Source organism: Humulus lupulus, chromosome 4, assembly GCF_963169125.1.
Source record: "Humulus lupulus chromosome 4, drHumLupu1.1, whole genome shotgun sequence".
Classification (NCBI taxonomy): Eukaryota; Viridiplantae; Streptophyta; class Magnoliopsida; order Rosales; family Cannabaceae; genus Humulus; species Humulus lupulus.
Window position 1 is genome coordinate 159,243,781 of NC_084796.1, and position 25,283 is coordinate 159,269,063.

The 25,283-nt window shown below is 37.6% G+C and overlaps 1 protein-coding gene and 1 long non-coding RNA gene across 2 annotated transcripts; both read left to right on the forward strand.

Annotated features, from left to right (window-relative positions):
- The first annotated feature begins 10,163 nt into the window (after positions 1 to 10,163).
- LOC133829240 (non-specific lipid-transfer protein 2-like) lies at positions 10,164 to 10,871 on the forward strand. Its single transcript, XM_062259083.1, has one exon. It carries the CDS (start codon positions 10,273 to 10,275, stop codon positions 10,555 to 10,557), a length of 285 nt encoding a protein of 94 aa, XP_062115067.1. The 5' UTR covers positions 10,164 to 10,272; the 3' UTR covers positions 10,558 to 10,871.
- A 621-nt stretch (positions 10,872 to 11,492) lies between these two features.
- On the forward strand, positions 11,493 to 13,483 carry LOC133829241 (uncharacterized). The gene is made up of 3 exons (XR_009891638.1): positions 11,493 to 12,593; positions 12,686 to 12,769; positions 13,314 to 13,483. It is a non-coding gene; the product is annotated as an uncharacterized LOC133829241 (long non-coding RNA).
- The last annotated feature ends 11,800 nt before the right edge of the window (positions 13,484 to 25,283 follow it).

Below are 25,283 nucleotides of genomic sequence, written 5' to 3' on the forward strand. Positions count from 1 at the left end.
GTAGAAATTTTGTAGTGTAACCTCTCCTAAAATAACAACCCCCAAATGGTCTTGAAAATTCCCTATATATAGCCAAAATGAGATTATTAAAATAATCAATTTAAATTAATTAAATTGATTAAATGAATTAAATTAATAATAATATGGCAAATAGGGGTAAATATTAGGGTGTGATGATGATTTTGGGGTAAAATTTGTGGAAAGTTAGAGTAAAAATATGGCATTTTTGGGTATAAGGAACAAAGGGACAAGGTGGGTTCAAGAGGAGAAGTGTTGGTGGCTTGGTGGGTGTGGTAGGCGGCTGGTCAGTTTTGGCCTGGCGTGGTGGCTAGCGCAGGGAAAAGGCCCAAGGAGTTGGGCTGTGCGTGGGCTTGCTGGGCAGGAAGACACTGGCACGGGCCTGGGCTTCGGGCCCATGAGGTGCATGGCTGGAGCTGGAAGCTTGGGCCACGAGGAGGGCATGTGGGAGGCGTTGGGCCTGGCTGAAGGGGCTCGGGTGGGCCTAAAGGGAGGTGGGCCTAGGTGGCTGGGACAACTTGGTGGGCTGAGTAGGCTGGGAAACAGCAGGGCAGGCGGGCCCACAGTGGCTGGGCTGAGAGGGAAATAGGCTGGACCTTGGGAAAATGCCAAATTCCTTTGCTTTTCTCTCAAAATTATCACTTTCCTTTCCTTTGCTTTTCTTTATTTTTCTGCTTAAAGCACCACAAATGCAATCATTTCCTACAAAATAAATTAAATATTTTGAATTATAAAATGAGTCATATTAATTCATTGAGAATATTAATTAAAACTTAATTTAATTTAACATTAAAGATCAACAAACGTGCATTTTTTTTTACTTCTAACTTAACAACAATAATTCAAATAATTAAACTACAACAAAATAACCATAAAAAACACAAAAAAATATATAAAATCATGATAATACTAATAAATTTAAAATTACTTAAAAAATTAATAAATTAATCAAAAACTTAAGAACTAAGGAACAATTAGCATATAAAATATGGTAAAATAACTCTATTTTGTAGAGTTATCACGTCTTCTACATCTGGCGCACTCTGGATATGTCCTCCAGTTCTCATTTCTGCCCTTGTGGCCAATCTGTACACCATGTGGCCTCCTATCAGTGCCGGAAGAAAAAACAATATCTGGGGTCTTCCTTTTCTAGTCACTAGGGCCTCCGCCTCTACTAGATCCTGTAAAGAGAGGTCCCATCCTCTTGATATCCCTTCTGGCTGCGTTCTTGTGCTAGATCTTGTTCTCCGCGCCCTCTGCAGTAAGGGCTCTCTCCACTACCTGAGCGTATGTCGTCACTCCAGGTACTGTAGTAATCCTGACATCTCGGGCTATCATAGAATTCAGCCCCCTAAGGAATCTCTCCTTCCTGGTCACATCAGTAGGCACCAAGTCCATAGCAAACTTGGCTAACCTATCAAACTTCAGGGCGTATTTTGTTACTGACATATTTCCTTGAACCAGATCGTTGAATTCATCTGCCTTTGTAGCTCTCACTGCGTCATTATAATACTTTTCTTTGAACACATCTCTGAATTCTTCCCAATTCATTGTGGTTACGTCCTTAGTCTGGGACACCACCTCCCACCAGATTCGGGCATCCTCCTGAAACATGTACGTGGCACAAGCCACCCTCTCATTGCCCATCACCCTCATAAAGTCTAGGATGGATATGATCATACTCATCCACTGCTCTTCCTTGAGTGGATATGTGCTACGCTTAAAAACCGGAGGGTGCTATTTCCTGAACCGTTCATATAACAATTCCCAACAATTCTCTATCTATGTCTGCTACTGTATGGACGGTACTGTGGCAGTAGATGGTGCTACTGACGTAGTGTTCCTTGCTGGAACCTCCTGTTGTCTTAATTGGAAAATTTCTTCTTCCTCTTTTTGCAAACCTAGCTTCCATATAAGCAAGCATCCGTTGCCAATTTTCAGGAGTTGGCAGAGGGTTTTGACAGTGGTCATTATTTCTGACCTGATTTTCAGCGCTGACTGGCTCATTGGATTGCCCTAGAAGCATACTTCCAAGTCTATTTGCAATCAACGACTCAACTTATGAGGCAATAATAACAATATTCCACACTAACCCACAGTCCAAAACCGATCAAATAAGCATTCACATGCATCGAGAATGCTTATAAGCATCCCAATAATTCACACATATACAATCATGCTAATAAGCATGGCGATTCATATTCATACTCAATCAAGGTGCTAATAAGCACATTCTTAACATTCACAAGCATCAACAATGCTAATAAGCACGTTCCTGGCATTCATATGCATAACATAATGCTATTAAGCATTTCTAACATGCAAGAGCAATAATGATGCTAATAAGAATTTCTATAGCATTTACAAGCCACAATTGTGCTAATAAGCACATCTGTAATATGCGTACAATAGTCAAGGGTCATGCCCTATCAGAATAGCTCATGCTTCCTAATTAGAGAGATAGGTAAGGCATATATATTTCATTTAAGCAATTGCACACATAACTATATTAATAGTTACCAAACCCTGAGTCGAGCTTGTCTTTAGCGATGAGTGTGCATGCCCAGTCCATCATTAGGAACCCTTAAACCTTGGCAGATTTGATACCAAGTTGTAACGCCCTACTAATCAGGGACCATTATGACGTTTGTTTAAATTAGAGCTGGACTCGCTAAACGAGTCATTTAGACTAAAATATGTGATTAAGTGACTAATGGTTCAGGTATTAAAAAAATCTTGGTCAAAGGAACAAACATTTCAGGAAATACTTAATCAAATATCCACACACATAATTATAATCATGCTCGTTATCAAGGGCTCAAGCCCTAATCATGCTCACATTTAAAAACCGGGCCAAGCCCTTAAATCATATTTACATTTGATAGCCAGGCCAAGCCCCAATCCTATATACATTTAACAACTGGGCCAAGCCCTAATTCTATTTACATTTAACACCTAGGTCAAGCCCTAATCACGTATCTCACGCATCAGGTGTAGTTTTCTTACCTCAATCCTCGTGCGAAGAATGAAATGACCCCGAGCACTATTTGTAGCGTCCCAATTTTGCTAATAAGGCTTAGGGCCTTGATTAGCGTGCCTGGAGGGCAATAAGTGATTTATTATATTAATTTGTGAATTTGATGAGTATGTGATTAGAAAATGCATGTTTAGGTGAATTAAAAATGCATGTGGGCCCCATTTGGTGATTATTGTGATCTTTACCACGTGTGAGTGGTGATATATTTGAGATGCACGATCCGAGACAGTCCTAGGGAGTGATTTAGCTAGGAAGTCACAATGGGACCCAATACCCGACTTGGGGCGAGTCAAGGGGTATTTCGAGCATTAGACATTTTACTAGGTTATCGGGTTATGAAAAAAAATATTTTGAGATATATTTGAAGTTAGAACGTTTAGGAGGGAATATTGGGGAAATTTACCATTTTGCCCTCGGGGACGTTTTTGGTACCCTGAGCCTTGGAGGTAACTTAAGTGATCTAGGTTAAGTAAGACAAAACATAAGAAACACTTAGAAATTTTTCCACACCGATCCTATCTCCCTATCACTCGGTTTCTCTCTCTTTGGGTGCTTGAACGTTTAAGCCAATTTTGAGGAAATTAAGCTAGGAATTCAGAATTCAAGGCTGGAGCTTGGGAGGCTTGTAACCTGGAACTCAGGGGAATAACTCAGAGACTTAATTAGGTTCAAAGGTAATCTCTAAAACCTTGTGATCAATTTAATTCTGCCGAGTTTTGGTCAGAAATACAAGTTTATGCATGTGAGCTAAGTTGTGAATTACTCTTGGTTGTTTAAGTGTGTTTTGGGATTAGTTTCTGTTAGGTAATGTTGTTGGGAACATAGTACAACTATTGTGATGATTAAAATGAGTTGTGGGATTGATTGTGGGTTAAATTGGTTGGGTTTTGATTGTGAAAATGAGGGATTTTTCTAGGTTCGAAGGGTCAGGCCGCGACATTGTTCTTGGTGAGCCACAATGCTCTAGAGCAGAAGGGAGGCCAGGAAGAGGGGCGGGCCGCGGCACTCATATGTAAAAATGGGAGGCTGGGCTTTTGGTTGAGGTGGGTCACGGCACAGGGCCTTGGGGCCGCGACACTTAGTGGGCTATTGGACTCCGAGAGGATTTTAGGCTCGGGAATCCAAAATTTCAGGCTCGAGATGGATTTTATCACCTGGATTGATAGAATTCAAGGTCTTGGAGACTAGAATTATAACCCAAAGTTATTTAATGGATTATAACTTAATGGATGGATATTGTTGGCACGTTGTGACTAGGTTTTCAACGAGGCTCGGACTAGGGGACTGTGCTCAGGATACTGGTGGTCGAACAGCTTGGGACACAGGTAAGAAAACTGTTGTACCCATAGAGCAAGGCGTGGCCCTATAGTTTGTATTGCAGGGCACGACCCTATGTGATTGTGTTGCAGGGCATAGCCCTATTAATTATGTTTGTATTTGTTTAAGTATTTGTTAAGTTTATGCTATGTGTTGCATATCTGTAAATGTACGGCAAGGGCCGGGAACGGTGAAGGCCGAGAACGAGAAAGGTTGGGAACGGTGAAGGCCGAGAGCGGCAAGGGCTGGGAACGGCGAAGGCTGAGAACGACAAGGGGCCAGGAGCAGCGTTAAGCACGCGGAGTGCAAGTCGCTAGGGTGAGACCCTTCTCAGATGCCTGGGACATCCTCACGGTGTAGACTGCGAACCCAGGGCCTGGTAAAGCGCCTGGGACGGCATGGCCATTATGTGTTTAGCCTGTTGGCAGTTTTGTTATATGTTGATTGATAGTTATGCATATGTTGATTGCTTGTGTAGAGTTTTCTTGTTGGGCTTCGGCTCACGGGTGCTCTATGGTGCAGGTACGGGCAAGGGAAATGTCGATCAACCATGAGTATGGAGAGCGTGAAGTGGTGTGTACATGTTTGACCTGCCTGGCTACCACGACCAGGGGTATTTTTGGGACATGATATGTATTAAACCTAATTTTGTCGTCTAGTCGACTTTAATCATATTTTGAGTTGTAAATGTTTCTAAACAGTATTTTGGGATCCTAAATGTATAATGCTTTATAATTTCAATGAATGACTACATTTTCAAATTATATGACTTTTTATTTTAGTTTAGCTACACTTTTAATCTAAAACCTTGATTAGAGAGTTAATTGCACGTTTTAAACTCACTTAGTAAAAACTCTAAGGAAGTAGGGCGTTACACTATCCCTCACCCGAGCCTGGCGGAAACCCTAGTCACAACACAAGCATATGTTCATCAGGAATTAACCCCAGAATCCGAGTTCCAAAGTAAACTCTAACTCTTGAAACCATTGTTCTCAGTTAATGGAGTGCTAGAAATATCCCCCGAGCCCTAGAGCGGGCTTCTAAATCGAATTCTCAAGCCCCCAAGACTTGCCCTTAAAATTCAGCATTTCAGCATTTCAGGGCCCCTAGTGCGGTTGTGCCCACAGAAAAATTGGGACTTCTAGGCCATTGGCACGATCAAGCCAACCCCTGGCACGGTCGCACCCCACAACTCGAGACCCAAATTGGATTCCAATTTCCCCCTTTCTGGGACACTAGCGCAGTCGCACTAGGTCCCTAGAAACAAAAAATCTGCCCATAATATGGTGTTCTTCCCCAATTTACAAACTCTGCAATTTCTCTACAATTTCAGACCTCAATTTTGACCCAACCAAAGTTTCTAATAGAATTCTAGCCATAGAAACAATATACTAGGCCTAAGCATCAAAACCCACTAACCAACTCACCATAAACACCTCTAGAAACTCAAACAAGGGTTCAAAATCAAAAGAAGTTCAAGAACACCAAAAATAGGGGTCTCACCTTTGAATTCAAATTCTTTGAGGTCAATGATGGCACTAGCAATCTCTAATCCCAATGTTCAGCTGCTACTCCACAAGATTTGGCTCCAATCTTCACCAAGAATTGGCTTCTACACTTGATCTCTAGGCACACTCCTTTCAAGCTTCCAAGAGCTCCCGAAAAACCCAATAGCAATGCCTTGAACATGAATGAGCCTAAGCTCAGATTCAGGCCTAGTTAGTTAACCCACGTGGTCAAATGACCACAATGCCCCTTGCCCCATTTATCCTCGATGGTTATGCCTATGGGCAAAATTATCATTTGATATAATACCCGTTAATCTCAAATTATCTCATATAATCCCAAATAATATATCAAACCAATATTCATCAATTAATTCCCATTACTCTATAATTCCCAGTAATTTACCAAATTACCAAAATACCCCTAAGCTCGGCCCAAATCGGGTATTTTACCTTGTTGTGACTTTTCTGCTAACTTGCTCCCTAGGATTGTCTTGTGCCGGGTAATTCAAATATATCCACATAATAATGTGGTCAAAATTATAAATCACACATATTTATAATTATACCCTCAACGAATGAAAATTATGAAAATGTCATTCTTAAAAGAAATTGACCAACATGAATATTTAATACTTTTAAACATGCAAGCATAATCATATCATAATACAATTCACATAATAGCATGCTTATAACACCTAAGCACTCAATTAATTCAATTATTGCCTCTCGACCTACTAATCCAAACACTAAGCCATATTAGGAAAATTGAGTAGTTATAACTTGAGCCTCTAGTCTATAGTCTCTGTTTGGCTTTCTTCCGGTATTGAATTGAAGTCTAATTTATTCCCAATTAATAATCATTCATGTCCAATTTAATATAATCTAATCTATACATCATAGAAAGAAGCTCAGTTATCCATTTTGTTTTTCTGGTTGTTCACACATCAATAAATTTTATGATGAGCCATTTTGCTTTTAGCTTTTGTCACAGATGTTTTCATACTAGCGTTAATCATTATACTACAAATTATATATATATATATATATATATATTAGGGGTGGCAATTCGTGTTATCGTGTCATAATCGTGTCGACACGATTATGACACGACACGATTAGAGTAAACCCATACACGACACGATTATTAATCGTGTCAGAAATCCAAACCCGTACACGGCACGATTATCTTAGCGGGTCACACGTGTCGACACGATAACACGTTTAATAAATTTGTCATTTGACACAAATATAAAACTGACACGATTAATACACAATTAAACGTGTAATGACACGACACGAAATTAACACGATTACCATAATATAAATAAATTAAAATGTTTATATAATCTTAAACGTGTCTTAAGCGTGTCATTTTCGGGTTAAGCGGGTTGACCTGAAAATGACACGTTTAATAAACATATTAAACGTGTCGACACGATTATGACACGAAAATTAAATGTGTCACCCAAACCCATTTATTTCGTGTCGTTTTCGAGTCGTGTCATCGTGTCGTATCAAAAATTGCCAGCCCTAATATATATATTTATATATTATAATTGTGAGCTTGAGAGAAATTATTATTTTCCATTTAATATTTTTTTATTATTTTATAACAATATTAATTTTAAAGTCATCTGAATAAGGTAAATATATTAAAATAATAATAATAATAATAATAAAATCATTTAAATAAAATAAATAAATTAAAAAATAAAAAATAATAAATAATAAATTAGCCATAATTATTTTTCATCACATATTTTAAAATTTCATATTAAAGTATTTAAATTATTTTATCAATTATGTTAATAAAATTATAACCGAAGAATATTTATTTACTTAAATTTATTCTTTTATTAATTATTTATTTTGTCAATTAACATCAAAACATTTATCAATGAAATAAGACATAAATATACATATTTTTTATTTTATCGTTTATTTTTTTTAATGAGAAATAAATTAATTTAATTTCTCTAGCAATTAATTAAATAATATATATTTATATATAACTTTTGTTGGCTTTAAGATTTTGTAAATTAAATAATTAAAATTTGATCAAATTAACTTTTTGAATTCATAGTTTTAATTTAGATTTTTTAAAAATATTTTATTATATTGAAATTCATAGGTATTTTTTTTATAAGAAAATGAGAAAAAAAGTATTTAATTTTAAAATTAGAATGCACCATATCTTTATATATATATATATATATATATATCTTTTATATAATAAGTGTGTAGATAATAGAGATTTTTTGTTTTAACGATTTTTTTTTGTTAACTTTAACAGAATATTCTTATATATAACATAATATTATTATATTTAACGGTAGATTGTAAACATGATTTAAACTTAAATAAAATCAAATAAATAAATAATTAAACAATTTAAAATATGATATTTTTGAAATATTTTACAATAACAATTATTTAAAAATAATAAAACCATATGTTTTATAACTTAAATAAAATTTAATTAAACTTAAGCTTCACGTATTAGAATAATATCATATTAAATATATAACATAATATAATCTAATATCAGGTAGAAAATAACTTCTTTTAAAAAAAAACTAGCAACAAATTTAAATTTAAAATCGATATATAATATTAATATTATATTAAACATATAATATATAATCTCTTGTTGTCACTGCCAAATTAAAAAATTAGAACAAACATAAACTTAAATAAAAATTAATTAATTAAAATAGAATATTTTTAAGATATTCTATGATAATTTAAATAATAAAATCATATTTATTTAAAAATAATAAAACCATAAATATCATTTTTTTATCTTATAAATTTGTGTGATAATTTATTTTCTATCAGGTGATTGAAACTCTTTTTCTTCATCAAATTCACCAAATGATATTGCGAGATAGATTGGAAACTAAAAATAGTTGATGCATGTATACTATTCTACACTATGACTTTTTTCTATTCTTATTTTATTCTATTATTAATTTCTTTTTAAATATTATTATAATTTATATATATGTCATGTAGTCATTTAAATATATATCTATGTCAATGTTGTGTTTAGGTGTCATATATGTAGATATTATTGATATAAATATTTATATATACTATAGAATTGCAATTCAATCTATTATATATTGAAGAAAAAAAATGAACCGATTTTTATTAAAATTGTACACAATGTTTTTCTCTAATTTTTAATACATTTATGTCATACATTATATTAAACATATTTTATTTATTTTTATGATATTGTTTATTTATTTAAAATTTATATGATAATTTAAAATAATAAAAATAAATATATGTTTGAATAAACATGCTTATAACTTTGAAACTAAGTAAACGCTCATTGCACATTATTTTTATCTAGTATATATATATATAAATATTTATATATATATATATAAATTGTGTATTTAATTATTCTTGGTTTAATCATTTTTTTTAAAGTTATTATATTATTTTTAAAAAAAAAACTTAGACAATGTTTTAGTTTATATTTTGAATATTTTATAATATATAACATTGTTTAATTATTCAAAATTTATATGACAATTAATGAAACATAATAAAAATAAGTAAACGAATTTTTTAAATAAAATTAAGCAAACGCTCATTACAAGTTGCTTTTACTTATATAAAATGAAATTATTATGTTCGCAAGTAATATGACCACTCTATACCTAACAGTTTTTTCTTATTTCCTACAAACTTGTCATACATTAACATTAAGGATTCATAAAAGTTCCCATAGGCATTGATTAAAAACAAAAAGAAATTGAAGAAATGAGGATAGATGAAACATAAATAAGATCAAGGAAACCAGTATAAATGACAGTACCACTTTTTTTTCTTTTTTTTTTTAAAAAAAAAATCTGCATTAAGTTGCGGATTCAATCCTGTTCTTGATGCATATGTTCACGTATTTTGGTCTTGCAAGAACTTAATTAAACTTTCTATTCATTTTTGGCATGTAAATAACTCCAAAACAAGGAGTAAAATGCAGCCTACTTTATTGAATTTTATATAAAAAAAGCTATTGATATCATTGAATCAAGCAGTTACTGCATGCTCCATTATTGAAATCAATTTTTTTTAGAAATAAAAAATCTCACTTTAAAGTTGTGGGCCTTATCCAAACTTTTTTCATTTTTCTCTCTTTCCTTTTTTTAATTCATCTAATTAAACCAAATCACTAGCTTTAACAGTTAAGTAATGGAAAAGAAAAGTAAAATCAACCTATATTCCCCCTTCTATAAATTGAGGTGGAATCCAACTCCAAATGCAACACTCAACTCTTCCCCTAAGAGCTCTCTCACTTTCTTATTCACACACGCACACACACACACACACTCACTTTCTCTCTTTTTCTAAGCTACATTCTTCACACATCTAGAGAAAATGAAGGCAGCATACATTATGATGGTAGTGTGCACTGTACTGGTAGTTCTGGTAGCCAAACCACAAGTCACAATGGCTGTAACTTGCAGCCCGACACAGCTTAGTGTATGCGTGAGCGCGATCACCACATCAACTCCGCCATCTCAGCTTTGCTGCAGCAAGATTAAGGAGCAAAAGCCCTGCCTCTGCCAATACCTTAAGAATCCAACCCTCAAGAAGTTTGTGGACTCACCTAATGCCAGGAAAGTTGCCAACACCTGCAAAACTCCCTATCCCAAGTGCTGAACTCAACTCATAATTATTACTCCTTCAAGAGATTCACTCTCTCTCTCTCTCTCTCTCTCTCTCTCTCTCTCTATCATATGGATAATGCTGGCTTAACTTTGTGTGTTTTTGGTTATGTTATTATATATTTCTATGTTGCTATGGCTAAGGCACTTAGTTGTGATGAGAAATAATATGTTGGGGACTTGTTTAGATGTCTTGTGCAGGTTTTTTTTAAAATTTTTTTGTTTTCGATGGTGTGTTTGTAGAAGACAGTAGTTGTTGTTGTTGCAGAAGGATTATTTGTATTTATAACAAGTGTTGGATCATGTCCACATGACTCCAGTTCTATATATATAACTAATAGTGTGAATGAGGTATCATTATTTTTCCATATCTATGCTTTAAGAAAAAGGCCATGAAATCCTTTTCATTTTAAGAGTTGAATCTTGCTTATATATATAATCATAACATAAGCAAGAGTTAGTTTAATCAAAGCAATCAGCTCTCGAAAATGAAGGACACTTGCATTAGCATTACCTCCCTCACTCTTACCGAGTAATTTATAATTTACTCAAAAATTGTTTTTGATATATTTTGTCACAGTTTTTTTTTAGCAAATATAGCTCATTTTATCCCAAAATTTAACACCAACATTAGTGGTAAGTAAGACTATTTTTGACAAATTTGTGCAACCACTAACAAAGTCAATTGATTATTTTTTATACTGTCAGTAAAATTATGAAATTTTTGGTTTCCGTTTAACAATTTTTACTTGAAATTATAGCTATGTGCGTATTACCAAACTGAAGGTGTGGAAAAGCACACCAAATTTCATTTGTAGTCATTTTTTTATATTATAAAAAGGCTTTCATTGTATATTTGGTCATATTGTTATTTATATAAGGATATTCATTAAACTAAAAGCGTTAAAAAAAAAACTAAATTGGATTTCTAAAAACATAAAAGTAAAACTTAATTGTTTATTGCATTTTTTGTTATATCTTCTATAAAGAAATGCAAGTTACCATACCTCTCTTTGCTTTTGCCAAGTGTAACAGTTGACCACTATTTGAGTTTGATACAATTTGTCCCAATATTTCCTACCATTTTAAAAAATAAAATAAAATTGAGGGTAAGAAATCGATTGAATATATTAGTATCCACAAGCAGAGGTATGAACATGTGTATGACACAATTTTCTTAAAACAAATTCTCATCTCTTTTTTTGGGTTTTAAGTTAGACAATGTATTTCTGGCAAAATACATGAGTATTAGATACCTACTATACTTGCACAAAACTATGTGCCAAACATCTATCATACACCTGGAATTCCTAAAACTTTGTAAGGCTTAGGGCTTTGGTTAGCGTGCCTGGAGGGCAATAATTGAATTATTTTTGTTAATATGTGAATTTGTTAAGTATGTGATTAGAAATACATGTTTAGGTGAATTAAATGTATATGTGGGTCCCATTTGGTTGCTAGGGGCATAATTGTAATTTTAGTCTGTTGAGGGCATAAATGCAATATTTGTATATTGTGATTGATACTACGTGTGAGTGGTAATATATTTGTGATGCATGATCCGAGACGGTCCTAAGGACCTGTTTAGCTAGAAAGTCACAACGGGGTCAAATACCCGGCTCAGGAGGGGTTTATGGGTATTTTGGGAATGTTACAATGTGTTCGGGAATTATTGAGTAATGGTTAGTAGCTTATCAATAATTTGGTATGTTGGGATTAAGTGGGGATTCATAGGAATACTTGAGGACTTAGCGAGATTTGGGTGAAATGACTAAATTGCTCTTGGAGGCACTTAAGGATTTAAATAAAGCTCAAGGGTATTTTGGACCTTTTGTATAGGAGGGGATTTTGATCAAATAATGTAGCTGATTCTAGGGTCATGTAGAAGGAAATTAGAAGGAAAAGAAAATAGAAGGAAACTCTCAGCTTTTTTTCTCTTTCTCCCCAATCGGTTCTCCCTCTCTAAGGTGTTGATTTTGGAGGATCTTAAAACAGAAACTCAGGAGCTCAAGAGCTTAACTAGGATCAAGGGTAAGTCTTAACTCAAATCTTAGTGAATTTCTACTGGAAGCACTGAATTAGTGAGCTAAATTGTGTTTATTTTGTGGATCATTGGAGTGAAGACTTGGCAAGGTTCAGTTGGGGATTAAAGGATTTGGGCTTGGAATTGAATTTGAAAGAAGCTCAGGGACGAATTTCTACTTGAGGTAAGGGTACCATGCATCTATGAAGTTATTTTCTGGTGAGGTTTAAGTTTTCTGGTTTGTGGTTTAAGTTTTGTAAAGTTTTAAACCACTTTGTGATTATGAGTTTGGAGGAGTATTTGAGTGTGTTTCTGGTGTTTATAACTTGTTATACTGTTTATATAAAGTTTTAGGTTGAATTTGGGACGTGGGTATACTTGGGTATTGGCTTGGAAGAGTTTTGGCTCGGGAAAAATGTTGGGAAAAACCCAGTTTTCTGGGTTCGCGTATGAGCGCCGTGGCTCTGTTCTTCCGTGTCGCGGCGCTAGGTTGAATCAGGAGATGGGGACCATTCTAGGCGCCGCGGCCCCTATAGGGCTATGCCGCGGCGCTAGGCTAATTTCAGAAAGTGGAAATTTGAGTTTTTAGGGTTTTGGCTCAGGGGGCTCGGGGGATGCTCTCGCTACCTTGTGTGGGGAAACGAGAGGTCCCGAGAGCACGGGATTGATTCTGGGGGATGATTATGAATTGGTTAGTAATGAGAGTGCTATGTATGTGTTGTGACTAGGTTTTCAGCGAGGCTCGGGTTAGAGGACTGTGCTCGTGATTTCGGTGCTCAAGAAGCTCGGGACACAAGTAAGAAAACTGCTGTACCCGTAGAGCAGGGTGAGGCCCCATAGTTATGTTGCAAGGCACGACCCTATATGATTGTGTGCAGGGCATAGCCCATTGATTATGTTAATATGTATTTAATTATGCTCTGTGTGCGTATATGTGAATGAACAGCATAGGGCTGGGAACGGCGAGGGCTGGGAACGGGGAAGGCCGAGAACGGCAAGGGGCTGGGAGCAGCATTTAGCATGCAGAGTGTGAGTTGCCAGGGTGAGACCCTAAAGGATACCTGAGATATCCTCACGGTGCAGACCGCGAACCCAGGGCCTGGTAAAGCGCCTGAGACAACATGACCGTATGTGTTTAGCCTGTTGGCAGTTTGACTATGTGTTAAGTGAAAGATATGCATATGTTATCTGTTTGTGTGAGTTTTCTTGCTGGGCTTCGGCACACGGGTGCTCTATGGTATAGGTCAGGGCAAGGGGAAAGTCGACCAACCATGAGTATGGAGAGCGTGAAGCGGAGTGTACATGTTTGGCCTGCCTGGCTGCCACGACCAGTGGTATTTTTGGGAGATGTTTTGTACTAAACCTTATTTTGTCGTGTAGTTGACTTTAATCATATTTTGAGTTGTAAATTTTTATAAACAGTATTTTGGGATCCCGAATGTTAAATACTTTATAATTTTCAATGAATGACTACATTTTCAAATTATGTGATTTTATTACAGTTTAGTTACACTTTTGACCTAAATTCTTGATTAGCAAGTTAAATGCACATTTTAAACTCACTTAGTAACGACTCTAAGGTAGTAGGGCGTTACAATGGAGGATATGGATATGAGTTTTCACACTCGCCTCAGATTTAGGGCGAGAGTAAGGATAGGGTCCTTGCCTCGTAGTCACCCTTGTTTTTGTTAGGGGAGTACACGGTTTGGTTTGGTGTGGTTTAGAAGAATTTAGAAACCAAACCGCACATACAGTTTTGTCAAAACGTAAAGCCTAACCAAAGCATCAAAAATAAAAAACCAAACCAAATCATAAATAAACGGTTTGGTTCGGTTATAACTATATAACTAAAAAAAATTTAAACTTTTTTTACTATAAAATAATTAACTAAATAATAATAATAATAATAATAATAATAATAATAATAATAATAGTTTTACTTTTAAGACCATAAAAAGTCTACAAGAAGCTTAGTATCTTTGTTGTTAGATATGTAAGAATTTTGAATCATTTTATAGAAGAGGGAAAGAGAAACTTTTACTTTCTAAATAATGTGGGACTTTACAATTTTCTTTTTCAGTTTTGGAAACTTGTGCATGTATTAAATACTACTGAAAATATATTTTTAACAGTTAAATTGCTTGTTTTGGATGGTTGGCTAGACTTTTTATTAACTCAAGGGTAAGGATTCAAACCCTTGCACCATCATTTATAAAAAAATTATTTTTAGAAAATCTCTTAGTCCAATTTGGTATAATTCATCTTGGAGAGTTAGAAATCGTGATCAAACCATTTAAAGTTGAACGGCCCGGTTAAACTGAACCATTAAAAACAGTTTCACCGGTCACAATTTTTGGTAGTTTGCAGTCTAATTTATATATATATATAAATATATAGGACAATTCTCCTATAGGGGCTTCACTTTAAGCCCTATCGGTATGGCTCTCACTGTTTCTCGACCCCTGAATAGTTTTCGGCGCGGTTTATTTTTTATGACCATGTATATTGTAGCTATTTAGAGTATCCTGCAAATTTTCAGAAAATTCCGAATAATTTACAGTACCGAAAACTAGGTTCAAACATGTTGCTTTCCACGTGCATAAAAAAAATTAGTCACGCGTGCAACAACATGTTTGAACCTAGTTTTCGGTACTGTAAACTATTCGGAATTTTTTAAAAATTTGCAGGATGCCCTAAATAGCTACAATATACACAGTCATAAAAAAATCGTGCTGAAAACTTTTCACGGGTTGAGAACACTGAGAGCCCCACCGGTAGGGCTTAAAGTGAAGTTCCTATAGAAGAATTCCCCTATATGCATATAGTAAGAAATATTATAGTGTTTCGCACGATAAATAAAATTTGTCTAATATAAAAGAAAGAATAGTAAAATATTAATCCAATGTGCATTATATTAAGTGTGCTTAAGGGATTGGATAAATTTTCCAATTATCCAACATACGTTGGATATACACTCTCAATTAAAAGACAGGATATATAATCTCGTACCTAGTAGATATATATTATAAGGGAATTCTTAGGTGTTGGCTTTGAAAACGCCATTACCGTGATGTCGTTTTTAAAATCCTAGCTCGCTCATTTTTTGGCTGCCATATGTCCTTAGAAAATTGTTTTGAAAAATAGCTTGTTTTTAAATATAATAACATGTGGTGTTTTAATTGTTTTTGTTATTTACGTGGGTCCCACTTCCATATAAATAATTTATGGGACCTTGTGCACTAGACATATTTTTGTAGTTGTATTAATGGGGTTTCTTAGCAAAATGACCTATTTTTATAGTGCAATTTACACTTTGAACTACTTTACATATTTTCCAGGCAAATGACCTATTTTATTAATAAAATTTTGTTAGTACCTTTTTTCTCTTAAAATAAATAATACTAAAATAAAACAAAAACTCTAAATCTATCATCTACTTCCTCACTCCTCTCACCCACCTGTTGACACGGTTTTTCGCCAACAGTAGACTAAGAAGTCCAAAATAGATTTTAGGCTTTTTAGGAAACCGTAAGTAAATACACACAAGAAATTTTATGTGGTTTAATGATTAGAATTCACCAATTCCACGAGTCTATGTTATTCTGTTTAAGATCTTTGGAAAAATTGTTTAAGACAATTTTGGCAGAGTTTTTGCATACAAAACTCGGTTCCTTTATCAGTCCATTCCTTATCTATTTATAGGGGTTCATTGGACAGATTTAGGTGACGTTCAATATTGGGTAACTTACAAGAATAGTTAACTTCCCAAATGTACAAATAAATACCTTAAATACATTGATTGCTTGATATTACACATTTATCACACAAGGGTTACAATATATTAATTACGCATATAAAGTCTCCGAGTCTTCAGGAATTCAAGCAAGCGTATTCCATGCGTCGGCAGGGAGTTGAATGCACACCATGCAGGCTAGAGGTTTCTAGGCTAAACCGTTCTAAGTGTTGAGACGCTCGAGCTATGCTTGTAGTACCTGAATATATGGCTAGACGATCTCCTTGATGTCTTGTCGACCTGTGGTTGACCCGCGCTACCCATTTTAGAACTTGTTGTTACGGGTTATGCCCTAAAAAGCTCTTTTAGACATTTTCAATATTAAATAAAGTGAAAAATTTAAATAGGTTTGACTATTATATTATTATTTAAATAATTTATAGTATATGAATATCAAAAAATTCCATATTCATTTATGAGGGTATGATCTTATATGAATACGAGAGAGTTAATATCATACACAATGAATAACATTGTCAACAACATATTAAAATATGAAATATTTAATCAATGGTTGCTAGTACAGTTTACTAAGCACATTATTTGGTGCAAGAAATTTAGATTCAGATTGCTGATGTAGATAGACATCTTAGTAAATCTGTTGTATATAATTATGATTATATATGACTAGACCGATATGAATTAATTTCTTTATAGAACTTGCTGTTTATTATAAAGAATTAATTCATATCACTTAGATGATCAATTAGGAGATCAATTTAAATCCTGAGTATTCATGAACTTCTATTCATGTATACTAAATTCTTTGATTCACTCGTTAAAGTTTATTTATTAATGAAGCTTACAGCTTTTGTTTTGGAAATTTAGTAACATGGATGGCTGAGAACATGATTTACAAGATAGAGTCCTGACTTTCCTAACAGATCAAATATTGGTTCATTTTCAGTGTTAATTCTGGAACTGAAAAGTTGTGCACAAATTTAGATTTGATATAAATTAACTTTCACGGGTGAATTAATGGTACTAAAGGATAAATAGATAATTAGAAGGGTAAAACAATAATTTTGACCAATTCTAATTATGAACAGATAACAGGAGGACGAACTACTGATATCGATTTTATCAATGGACTACTGCTCATAAACACAGTAAATATAATTCTACAATAACTAAGAGTGCAATTCCATATTTATAGTGGAGTGTTATCCCTGTTTTCCCCTCGGGACATGTGGCATGACGCAATGGGTCTAGAGGCTCCCTTATAGAGATCCGGGCCCATCCTGAGTCCGATGAATAGGGAAGAAGAAAGTCCTAATGACCCAATCTTCGAAGATCCCAACAACATTCGATGGGTGCGACCATAACAAGGGAACCAGGACCAAGAATTAGGCCCAAATCCTTTTCTTGGTCCCAACCTGCCCATATCCTCTGGGATGCCAATAGAGGTGGCAGGCTCACTAGTCTGGGAATAAAACCTTATCAAGAATGAACTCGAGTCGTGGGGAACGAACCAGGACCCCGGTAAGTGAACCGAGACATTAGTAAAGAAACCCGGACTAGACGTCTGGATAGGGTAAGTTTGATCTTCCCTGATGCTGATATGTCCCCAAGAAACACAGAAGTTCGTCTCCTCAACTAACCTGCAGAAGAGGTTACGCACAGAATGTACGATATTCCTAGGAAATAGTACTACCACTACTCTGACAGATCTTGTCCCCAGGATCCCCTTAGAAGCCCACACAGACCAGTTTGAGGTTACATACTATTGGCAGCTGTAAGGCTTGGCTCTGCCCAATCCGGCCCAATGGGCCCTGATTAATATGTTTTATTAAGCAATATTCTTTGTATTATGACTCTATTAGCGAGTAAACCATGATTACATCCCTATTGGGATGGGATTAATCCGGCCCAAGCCCATTGCACCTAACTGCCTATAAATAGGACTAGTTGTGCACTGTAGCGGGGATCCTAGATTTTCTCTTGTAAGCAATTACTCTGCTCAAACTTGCAGAAAACTCCATTGTCAAAATCTCTCTAAAATCTAATACAAGAGACTCATGGACTAAGGCTCATTAACGCCCCAACCACGTAAAAATTATGTTTGTTTATCTTTGATCCTTTATTTCTAGCTTTTATTTCTCATTATATTTCTAGATTTTGAAAAGCTCAGTAAACATTTTGGTGCTTTCATTGAGAGTCGAAGGAAGCTTGAATCAACCACAACCATTTGCAAAAATGGTAAACACTAGACATACTATGTTTGATCCTGGTCACCAGGAACAACAGGAGAATGGAGAACCATTGCTCGATCAAACATTTCCTCAAGATCAACCTGAGAATATACCTTATAAGGGGCCTTTGCCCGATGACTCCCAGAACTTTGGGGATGCAGGTGATTATGATGGCTACTACGAGGAAGATGAAGGAGAATACGAAGGTCAAGAGGCCAAAGACCCCGTCGATCTTGAAGAAAAGAACATGGAGCCAGAACAAGAGGATCCAGAGGTGGTTCGCGTGAGACAACAGGTCCTGGATCAAGAAGCCAGGATCACTGAACAAAAAGAAGTCACCGGCCAGATTCAAGAGTCTCTCCTGGCTCTTCAGGCCTTCATTGCTGCCCAAGGACTGACAACCAATCCTTCAACCGTTCCGCCTCCAGGAATGCAACCGTCTGTCCCACCGATCAGGATTGCCGTACCTAATAGCACTAGCCCTATTCCTCCTCCAGTACCACTTCCCGGAGCCGGTCCGTCGAATCCTGCTCAGGAGAAAGGAAAAACCAAAGTGGCCGATCCTGTTGGAAAAACAAACCCCTAGAAGAAAGCTCATCCCGTTCAAAAAATCGGGACTAACCCAGGGAAATTCCCTAGGAAAGAACGGATGAATCCTGTCCCAGGACGGGATCATCCAAACGATCTGCAGGGGAAGCGCCCGCAGGGTACTAAGCCCCAAAATGTCCCTAGACAGGACGAATGGGAACAATGTTTTTATCCCAGCGCCTCCGTGAACAAGGATCACGGAGGGAAAAAATGAGAAGAAGAATCAGAAGCCATCAGTTCGGGAGACGATACTTCCCGAGTTGACTTGTAGGATGGCCTTAGTGCTCGAAAGGAGCGGGCCTGCAAAGAAAAGATTCGCCTTTGAGGAGGCGACTTGAGGAATAACCTCAACAACCAGAGGAGCAAGAGAGATGGAATGGCCAAACAGTTCATGGAATAGTTGACCGCTCTTAAGAAGGTCACGGACCGCTTGGTCCGAAAACAAGAAGGCAGAGGTTCCAATTCCGAAGAAGAGGAAAACGAGCCATGCACCAAACACATCTTGGATGTGGTACTACCAAAGGGGTTCAAGATGCTGAACCTACTCGCCTATACCGGGAACACGGACCCCAGGGATCACTTGTCCTGCTACAACCGCTTGATGATTGTGGCTCACGTTTGTGACAACAGTAAATGCTTATGTTTCTCGATCACTCTGGCTGGACCCGCAGAAGAGTGGTGGAAAAGACTTAAGTTGGGGTCAATCTAATCTTGGTCTGGATTGTAGTCAACATTCCATAAGAAATTTGTGGTCGCCACAAAAATGGACATGCAAATTAGCGCGCTGGCCAATGTCAAACAACATCCCACTAAACCTTCAGGGCTTACATCCAGCGCTTCACAGAGGAAGCCTAGAAAACTAAAGTGGATGACGGACAGCGCCTGGTGGCTCTCCAATCTGGGATCAGAGCTGGATCCCCTCACTGGGACGACATGTAGTGCAGCAAGGCGGCCACCCTTAAGGAATTCACCAGGAGGGCGCAAGGTTTCATCAACTGGGAGGAGGCCCAAATCTAAGCCTTTAGGTGGCAGCTAACAACACAGTAGACTGACCAAACCTTCCCCAGATATGGGATGCAGTATCCCACAAATTTCTATCCAGCACCCTCGGTAACTTCCGTATTTTCTGGTACCCATGGGATGCCATTCATCACCCTAACGGTCTATGGGCCCATGAAAATGGGGTATGCTCTGTCTCCATCAACCTCATTCTCCAGGTATGGAGTGACACCCTTCGGATACAGTGCCATGTTCGACGATGCCCAACCGCTCCAAAACGGGGGAGCTGAGGCCAGCATAAACCCTTCCCGAGGAAAGAGATAAGGCAAAGGTCAGAATCGGTCCAAACCCTCAAAAAGGGAAAAAAGGGTTATGAACCCCAATACACAGAGTACACCAACCTGGTTGACACCCGGGAAAACATCTAACTGGCAACAGGCAATGTAGTCCACTACCAGAAGCCAGTCCCGTTCAAATGAGGGAAGAATTTGAGGGACACCAGCAAAAGGTGTGCCTACAACAAGGACGTGGGTCATACTTTATTCGCCAAATCCCTAGGGAACAAATTGTGTTTGCAGAAATATTGGAAAAATTAGCCATGGATGTTGAAGCAGAACTCTCTAGGGTTGTCCCAATCGACCATCTTCCCACACCCAGTATTCAAATCCCCACAATCATCAATGCCATAAACTACTCAACTATAACGCCCTGGATAACCAAGACCGTTACACTGTGTATTTTAAAACAGTGCAAGACTTGCTAATCAAGTCGTTTGAAAACCAATAATGTGTTCCTAAGGTTAATTATCAGGTTAAGGTTAAAATGTTTTGATCATTAATAGTTAATTTTCATTAAAATAGATGTTTGATACATGGGATCCGAAAAATAGGGTTTAAGAAACAATTTACAACTCCCAAAAGTTTTGTACAACCAGTAGCCACTCTAATGGAAAAATACAAAATTTAAGGCTTTGTCCCTATACTATCCATCGGCCGTGGCGGACGAGCAACTGACAATGTATACCTCTCCCCCGAGAGCTCTCCAACTCATGATTAGTCCAGCTTCCCTTTGCCTTTACCTGCACCACGTAGCACCCGTGAGCCAAGGCCCAACAAGAAAACCATAATAATAAGCACACCAAGAAACATTTAAATACAATCAATTTTTAACTCAAACAATTCAATCAGTTATAGAATTCAAATATAAAACCAAACAATGGTAAACAGTTAAACTCAAAATACATATCAAAGTCAATTATGCAAATGCTTAGGTTTGGCACGCTTAGGTCGAGCCCTTTGTTTATCTGGTTGACCCCGGCTCGCTTAGGCCGAGTTGCGTCCAATACGCTTACCGTCAGCCTCGGCTCTCTTAGGCCGTTCATTCTCATATATCAAATCAATCTTACAAACACACAACACAAATAACAAATAATTGGGAACCTCAGTCCCGTTCTCAACCACACAACGGTGCAGTTTTCTTACCTCGAATTCCGAGCGGAGAATACAATACGGTCTCGAGTGCGAACCTCAATCCTGAGCCTTAGCGATAATCCTAGTCACAGTGTTAATGGGTAACCATCAATTTCTAATCCAAATTAATACTTAGAAAACAATAGCTAGCCTCTGAGACCTCAAATTCTACTAAACCGGGTAGTAGAAATCATCCCGAGCGCCTAAGTTTGAATTCCCGAGCCTCCCCGAACCTTAAACCGTATTCCCCTTAATTTCCCCTTGAGGGCCGTGACCTGCCCTTCAAACAGAGACCCAATCCCCCCTGATGGGGGACACGGGCCGCGAATTGCACTCCCCCAAGTCGCAGTGCGCCTGGCGGATAGAGTCTCCCAGCCTCAAAACTCACGCGGGCTGCGGTGCCTGAAGAACGGGGCCGCGACCCGAGCCCCTAAACCCAAAAAATCTTCCATTTTCTTAACACTTCTCCTCGAGAACCTCAATTCACTCTCCAAAATAGCAGCCAAACCAGAATTTATGCCAAGAATTCCCATCCCTTTGATCTAAATACTATACCCAACTCATAACCAATTCTTACCCTTATTAAATACTCAAATTCAACCAAAACTAGCTAGTAAAATAAGACTCGTGCAACCTCTAGTTTTCAACATAGTTTCAATAGAAAAATTCAGCTTGCTCAGTACGAATTTCATACCTCAATTGTAGCTTAGATCCTCAACAATACTCTGACTAATCCCAGCTTGGTTTTCCACCAAATTCCCAGCTCAATTCCAGCTTGGTCCCCTTCAATTCTCCAAGTTTCAACCAAGTTCCAAAGAGAGCGAGAGAGAAAAATTGTAGGAGGTGAGAGAGAGAGAAGTTTTGTAAATTTCCAGTTCTTTTCTTAAGTCTTTTGGGTATATCCTAACCTAACAAAAGTCTATTTTTCCCTTTAAACATATTACTCCTCTAAGGGCTCTAAAAGGTAAAACAATCATTTTCCCCCAGTTCCCGCTAATACCTCAAATGTTCCTACCATTAATCAATTAACCTCGTCACGTCTAATTAATTACCAAATATTTATTCATTACTCAACAAATCCCAAAATATTTTCTAAATTCCCAAAATACCCCTAGGCTCCCCCCGAGCCGAGTATTTAAACCCTGTTGTGACTATTTCGCTAATCTGTTCACTAGGACCGTCTCGAGCCATATGCTGCAAATATATCCACATAATAATGTGGTCTCAACCATATATCACGTAAAATCTCATTTATTCCCTCAACAGGCTAAAATTACAAATATGTCCTTATAAGCTATAAAGGGCCCACATGCATATCTAACACTCATAAACATGCATATCATATAATCATATTAATCATGCATGCCACATAGTCATGCATTTCGCCAATTAAATACACATATAAACCAATTATGCCCCCCCGACACGCTAATCAAGGCACTAAGCCCTATTAGCAATTTTGGGTCGTTACATCCATGTCCTGGATGGTCCCTCTCATCCAGTACCTAACCACGGGGTGATTGCCCACAGATAGGGTTTCCACCAGGAAACTTCAGTACCAAGCTCCCAGATATGTAATGATGGATGGAAAACTCTATCGTAGGGAGCTATCCATGCCATATCTTCGATGTGTATCAGGGACAGAAAAGAGTGTAATCATGCACGAAGTGCACGAAGGTTTTTGCGGAGATCACATGGTCGGATTCAGCTTGTCCAAGAAAATACTAAGGCAAGGATATTCTTAGCCAACAATGAAGAAAGATTGTGTTGATTATGTCTGCAAATGTGAACAGTGCCAAAGGTACGCGAAGATCCCGTGAGCCCCTCCAACAGAAATAGCCCTGATGACCAGTCCCTGGTCTTTTGCAGTATGGGGAATCGATCTAGTAGGATCGCTCCCGATCGGGAAGGGTGGAGTAAAATACGCGATTGTGGCCATCAACTATTACACCAAGTGGGTCGAAGCAAAACCAATGAGCACCATCACCTCCTGAAAGTCCCTGGACTTCATCATCAACAACATTGTGTGCCGATACGACCTCCCTCATAAAATTGTGTCTGACAACGGGGAGCAATTTGATAGTGTCCACTTCACTTATTTCTGTGAAAGACATGGCATCATCAAAAGCTTCTCCACGTTCGAAAGGCCTCAACAAAATGGGCAAACAGAGGACGTGAACAAGATTTTGAAGGGGACATTAAAGAAAAATCTACAAGCATGCAACAGTAAGTGGCCAGAAGAGTTGCCCCGCATCCTATGGGCCTACTGGACCACAAAAAGAACGTCGACCGGACATACTCCCTATTTGATGGTGTAAGGATGTGAAGCGGTCATCCCAGTAGAAACGGTGGTCCCGTCTCACAGACAGGACACATATGATCCCGTCCATAACCACACCTTACTCCAAGAATCTTTAGATCTCATTGAAGAGATCCGGGAAGAATCACAGGTGCAACTGAAGATGTCCCAGGGAAAGATCGCCAGGTGTTTTAACTCTAAATTGAAGAGCCAGAAATTTGAAACCAACGATCTAGTCCTTAGAAGAGTCTTCCCTGCAACCCAAGATGCAGGAGTGGGAGTTCTAGGACAAACTAGGAATGACCCTATGAAATCTAAAACGAAGTATGTCTGGGAATGTATCGCTTAAGGCGACTAGACGGAATGGAGGTCCCAAGGGTCTGGAACGCAGAACACCTCTACCAGTACTATCAGTAGTCGGGAGGATTTGATTCTGTTTCTTGTCTAAATCTTCTTTTTACAATGTAAGCCCCAAGGCGATTTCTTATTTAATGAAAATGGTGTATACAAAACTCATAAGAAATGTTGTAGGGAAAGAAAAAGTTCACGTCCGTCTTAAGTTTCTACACAAACAAGTGACCTAAGACTACATTCTTCGATCACTTGGGGGGGGGGGGGTATGACCATCTATACAAGTAAGTCCAGGAATAAAGACAAAACAGGATGCAAAGCTCAGAGCTTAGTCCTGATTCAGACTCGTATAGACTGGGGGTGCAAAACCCAATTCCCAACAACATAGGATGAAAGGCTAAAACTCCAGTCCTAATCCGGACATACATGGTCCGGGGGGTTCAAAACCCAACAGGGCACAAGGCTTAAAGCCCAGTCCTAACTCGGATATACATGGTCCAGGGGGTTCAAAACCCAATAGGGTGCAAGGCTGAAAGCCCAGTCCTAACCTGGACATATATGGTTCGGGGGGTTCAAAACACAATAGGATACAAGGCTCAAAGCCTAGTCCTAACCCGGACATACATGGTCCGGGGGGTTCAAAACCCAATAGGACACAAGGCTCAAAGGCCAGTCCTAACCTGGACCTACGTGGTCCGGGGGGGGTCAAAACCCAATAGGATATAAGGCTCAAAGCCCAGTCCTAACCCAGACATACATGGTCTGAGGGGTTCAAAACCCAATAGGATACAAGGCTCAAAGCCCAGTCCTAACCCGAACATACATGGTTCGGGGGGTTCAAAACACAACTTCTAAAAATTGGTTGACCTAACGTGGTCTCAAATAACCAAATCCCTATTCATGTTTTATTTATAATGGCCCAGAACCATTGGAACATGAACCTTAGGTTTAAGTTGTTTAAAATTAGTCTTATAAATGGCCCAGGACGTTGGAACCTGAACTTTAGG